The 5,019-nt window shown below is 39.7% G+C and overlaps 1 protein-coding gene across 2 annotated transcripts; it reads left to right on the top strand.

The window, feature by feature from the left end:
* The first annotated feature begins 1,917 nt into the window (after positions 1-1,917).
* LOC117917425 (probable trehalose-phosphate phosphatase J) lies at positions 1,918-5,019 on the top strand. 2 transcript variants are annotated; one of them, XM_034833702.1, is made up of 12 exons: positions 1,918-2,175; positions 2,297-2,579; positions 2,697-2,837; positions 2,965-3,036; positions 3,220-3,312; positions 3,446-3,502; positions 3,598-3,699; positions 3,789-3,866; positions 3,989-4,058; positions 4,299-4,369; positions 4,488-4,580; positions 4,701-5,019. In XM_034833702.1, exons 2-12 carry the CDS (start codon positions 2,325-2,327, stop codon positions 4,764-4,766), a joined length of 1,098 nt encoding a protein of 365 aa, XP_034689593.1. In that variant the 5' UTR covers positions 1,918-2,175; positions 2,297-2,324; the 3' UTR covers positions 4,767-5,019. The 2 variants fall into 2 exon arrangements, with proteins under 2 accessions (XP_034689593.1, XP_034689592.1); XM_034833701.1 differs by having other exon boundaries at positions 1,918-2,179; positions 2,299-2,579.

Below are 5,019 nucleotides of genomic sequence, written 5' to 3'. Positions count from 1 at the left end.
AACATGCAATGCAAGTTATTATATCAATAAAACTTTTGATTGCGGGTACGCAACTGTTAGGTATTCTAATTATTGTGGTATCTCATGCATGACTCGAAGAGAAGTCTGGAATATAATATTAATATAACGTAACATAATAATTTCAAGCATAAGGTGATAAAAATAAAATAGCGTTACATGATTGTATTACTTGAAGAATTTGTTTTTAAAAACCCTTATTCAATGATATGTCAATTGGCTGGTATTTTGCAAATTTAGGATGATTTATCCTTTACATCCATTAGAAGTAATTTTTGGAGACCAAGACAATAAAATTATGACCGCAATAAGCAAATTAGGAGGCATAGGAGGTATGTGAGATGATTGATCCCTTGCTTGGAAGTAGCGTCACCAGAAAGCAGGTAGGATTTTTGTGAAATATGTGAATGATAATGGTGGCATAGCAGTTAGGTATATGTCTCAAGGACTATGAAAAAAACAATGTCAGAGATCATTGCTAGAAAATAGAAAAGAAGTAGTGGGGCAACAAGGAGGCAATCAAACATTTAAACATAACATTTTGGGTTTGTATGGATTGGACCTTGGGTACCCTATATATGTCGTGATTTCAGCATAGACAAATGAATTGATAGGACACCCTTGATGCTAGGAATTCCTTCCGCCATCCTCAGTTGATTAAATGTCGAAACGAATAGAGGAAATTAAAAAAAAATAAAATCAGTGTGCCTAACCCATGCCAGTGCATGTGACCCAAGGACTAGCTTTCGGTCAGTTTGGACTTAAACCTAATCCATGTCATAGTCACTCGATCTCTATGGTACATAATCCAATCTTCTCCAATGGGTCTTCTATCCAGCCAGCTTGTTCCATTATAGACCAAGAGAAAAAAAAGAATCCTCATGGCCTTCCCCAACAAACCCTGAGGGAAGGAAACAATTCTGCCAACTTCCTGGCCAATATGGGACCTGTTTGGCTCCCAGTTTCATTGATTGTTTGGTTTGTCACAAAGATTGTTTACCCTTGGTTTGTATGCTTTCAGCCAACTTACAAGAAAGGATGAAAAGGAGACTAGAAATAGATAGGATTAAAGTAGGGTTGTTGATGTTTTAGTAAAGTTAGTTGAATGGACGTCCTGTGTAGTCGCTCTATCTTTGCAAGTCGGGTGAACTATTAGTGGTAATAACCACGTACATTTCCTTTACCTTTCAAAGTGGAAGATAAATAATGTGGAATTTTGGTTATGTGAGAAGCGTGCAACAAAATATAAAGTTGTGGAAAGTGAATTCTGTTAAAGGTCTTTTTCATGTACGGGAAGAAGGATGAATTAATGGGCGGGTGGAGCTCTTTTGGTAAAACAAGAAAGAAGAAGAAAAGAGATGAGGAATTTTTTATTTTTTTTTAAATTAAAAACAAAAGGTGGTTTTGGTATGTGAATGATGGCTGCCTGTTTTGATGGGTTTACAGGGGGCGATGAGGCATTGAGGCCCCAGTTAAATATTAGAGGCAGAATTTGGTGATTTGAGGAAGGGTTTTGAAGGGTTTGAGCCATGAAACAGGGGGTTGGGGACCCAAAGCAAGGGTGGGGGTTCTATTTTGGGAAAGCCTTGTAGAAACCGTGGGTCTCAAGTCTCAACCTCGACCGTGAAGGTATAGAGGTTTTTATCCACGTCAAGTGGCCCGCCAAAGAATGTCGGCCACGTGGAAAAATACCAGCTAAGCCGAGGCTGTTACAGTGACGGCGAAGACGGCGCCAGAGGCCAATATGGGAGTGGTGGGGGGCCACGTGGCCCTCTGGATTTCAAAGACTTTGAAGTGGGATCCACCGGTCCCACAGAGCTTTGGGCATTGCCTTCGTCCTGTAGCGTGTGGTTGCAACTATAAATCAGCCCAAAATGGGCCGCCTCTCTCACTCACCTCCTCACACACTCTCTCTCTCCCCCCCTCTCTTTCTCTGATCTTTGTCACTCGGTTTGCCTTTACGGCTTCTTTGTTTCCTGCTTTATTAAGCCTTCCCTTCATTTAGTTTTTCTTCCTTCTCTTTTTTTATTCTTCAATCCCTCAGCCTCAGAGCTGAGCTTTCAGCACAGAGCACTCTCTCGGCCCCCCTGTTTCTTTAATTTTTTTTTCTTTCATCTGCTTCACCGGCGCTCGTTTCCCTGTAAACTCTTAAGCCCTCTAGGTATTGATTCAATACCTTAATTTCCTCAAATGGGTTCCTTCCGATTTTGGATTTTTCGTTGTTTTGATTGACTATGAAAATGGTGTATGTGTGATTGAAAATGTCGGATTGTTGTGCAGTGAGTTTGATTGAAGAAAGAGCAGAGATGACGAGGCAGAATGTAGTTGTAGCCGATACCAAATCCGGTATCAACGTGGCGATAACGATGACGGTATCGAACTCATCCCTGTTCACGAAGGCGGTACAGAAGACTCGGGAGACACAGGGGGGATGCATAAACATTCCACCGAAGAAAGTCGGAGGTGGAGCGAGAATCAACGCGTGGGTTGATTCAATGAGAGCTTCCTCCCCCACCCGTGTCAAATCCACAGCTTCTCTATCCGACCAGAACTCTTGGATGGTGAGTACTACCAGTTTGGTAATCAATCTCTGTTTCACATACCAAACTTGAGTTTTTTTGCTCTGGTGGTTTAATATGATCTGATGATGTCTCTGGGTTGAATTGCTGATAAAACAGCTTCGCCACCCATCAGCTTTGAACATGTTCGAGCAAATAATAGAAGCTTCAAAGGGCAAGCAAATAGTGATGTTTTTGGACTACGACGGCACGCTTTCGCCCATAGTTGATGACCCGGATCGCGCTTTCATGTCCGACGCGGTGAGTTCTTCAAAGCTCTCTTTCACTGTTGTATACGCGTATCCCTTTCTTCCCACGCCCCCACCCAGCGTATGAGCCGCGTATGAGTCGACACTAATTAAATTTTCTTCTCGTGACTGTTCATTAGATGAGAGCAGCAGTGAGACAGCTTGCTAGATATTTCCCCACTGCTATAGTGAGTGGAAGATGCAGGGACAAGGTACATTTTTCAAGCTAGCTTTTGTTTCTATGCTTCTTCATCTTTCTTCTGTCTTTTCATCTCTACACAGTTGAAGCTTTTAAACTGAATTTGTTTACCTTTTCTTTGTTTTTTCCCTTCTCCTTCTTCATCTTTCAATACGTATTGCCTTCAACTCATCTCGTAGTCATTTTTAATGTGTAGGTGTACAACTTTGTACGATTAGCAGAGCTTTACTATGCAGGCAGTCACGGCATGGACATTAAAGGACCAGCAAAAGGTTCCAAATACAAAAAGGTATGTGAGCTGTTTACAAATATGCACTATAGTCTATATATATTACAGAGTCCTTAGTTTTCTTTTTCCCTCAAAAATACTTCTTTTTTCTATTTTTTTCTCATCTGTTCCACATCTTTCTACTCCTCATCAGGAGACAAAGGCTGTCCTCTTCCAACCAGCCAGTGAATTCCTTCCCATGATCGACGAGGTGAGTTCATCTTTTTCCATCGGAGAAACGTATTATTCACAATTCAAAGCTTCTTCTCCTTTCTCTTCTAAACTCTGTTCTCTGCCAATTTTCAGGTTTACAAAGCATTGTTGGAGAAAACCAAGTCCATCCCAGGAGCAAGTGTGGAGCACAACAAGTTCTGTCTCTCTGTGCATTACCGCTGTGTTGATGAGAAGGTACATCATCACATAACCATTTACAGTTTCTCATACGCATATACGTATTTCATTGAGCATGTATCTGACTGGATGCATGGAAAATACAGAAGTGGAGTATTCTGGCACAGCAGGTTAGATCAGTGTTACAGCAGTACCCTAAGCTTCGACTGACTCAAGGAAGGAAGGTGGGGGATGCCAGACATTAACCTGTCTCAATGTTATTATATTTAATTAAATTTGTATATTAGGGTATGAGACGAGTGAGGGAGATGTCTCACTTTCAATATTGTATTGTTTATTAATACAGGTGTTGGAGATCCGTCCTACCATTAAATGGGACAAAGGGAAGGCTCTTGAATTTTTGTTAGAGTCGCTCGGTGAGTCTAAAACTTCAAACTTTAAGCTATTATATTATAAATTGTACGTTTGTTCCACAAAGTCACTTGAGAGCCCCTTGTTTGGTTGTTGGAATATATGTAATCCAAACTTTGACAACAGGAAAAAGTGTTCAAAAGGAAGCACCCCACTTGATTATTTTTGTTCACTTATAATAATAATGGTAGGCCAAAATAATATTGTTTTGTCACTAACCCATTATATTAAATATTCTTTTTTAGGATTTGGCAACTGTACCGATGTTTTTCCTGTTTACATTGGAGATGATCGAACTGATGAAGATGCATTCAAGGTATCCTATGTTGTAAAATTGATATTATACTCTTTTTTTTTTCCTTTTATTTATAGAAAATATTTGTTTTTTCCAAGCTTTCACTAACTGCTCTACGAATGTGTTTTACTGTGATCAGATCTTAAGAGATAGGGGACAAGGTTTTGGCATTCTAGTCTCTAAAATTCCCAAGGATACCTCTGCATCTTATTCCCTACAGGAACCCCTTGAGGCAAGAACCCTATCTTATTACATACATGCACTTATCTTATTCCTTTACTTACTTTTCTCTTCAATATTTTGCACACCTGCTTGTATTGATTATCATTTTTTTTTCTTGATAAATCTGTAGGTTATGTACTTTTTACAACGCTTGGTAGAGTGGAAGCGACTGTCAATGAGGCAATACAGGGTGTAAAGAGCAGAAGAAATTAAATATTCTCCCTCCCTTTTGAGAAATGTCATAAGGGTTGGATGAAAATATGTAATTTCTTGTTGAAGAATTAGTTTAAGAAAATGATTAAGAAAAAAAAGGAGGGAAGAAAAAGGACTTCCCCCTTGGCTTGAAGGCCTTGTACATCTTGTAAGTTTGTCACTACCTGTGTACAAGGAAGAAAGTTTGTAACTGTGCAACTTGTCTAAATGGATAAAGGATCTTGTTTCTGCCTTAA

The sequence above is a fragment of the Vitis riparia genome, chromosome 7, assembly GCF_004353265.1.
Source record: "Vitis riparia cultivar Riparia Gloire de Montpellier isolate 1030 chromosome 7, EGFV_Vit.rip_1.0, whole genome shotgun sequence".
NCBI lineage: Eukaryota > Viridiplantae > Streptophyta > Magnoliopsida > Vitales > Vitaceae > Vitis > Vitis riparia.
This window is presented reverse-complemented; position numbering and strand designations above follow the sequence as displayed.

Excerpts from the sequence above, each read along its gene's own strand:
- LOC117917425 (XM_034833702.1), top strand. The coding sequence starts at position 2,325 with ATGACGAGGCAGAATGTAGTTGTAGCCGATACCAAATCCGGTATCAAC. Across the intron at positions 2,838-2,964 it reads GCGCTTTCATGTCCGACGCG|ATGAGAGCAGCAGTGAGACA; the intron begins GTGAGTTCTTCA and ends ACTGTTCATTAG. Across the intron at positions 3,700-3,788 it reads ACCGCTGTGTTGATGAGAAG|AAGTGGAGTATTCTGGCACA; the intron begins GTACATCATCAC and ends TGGAAAATACAG.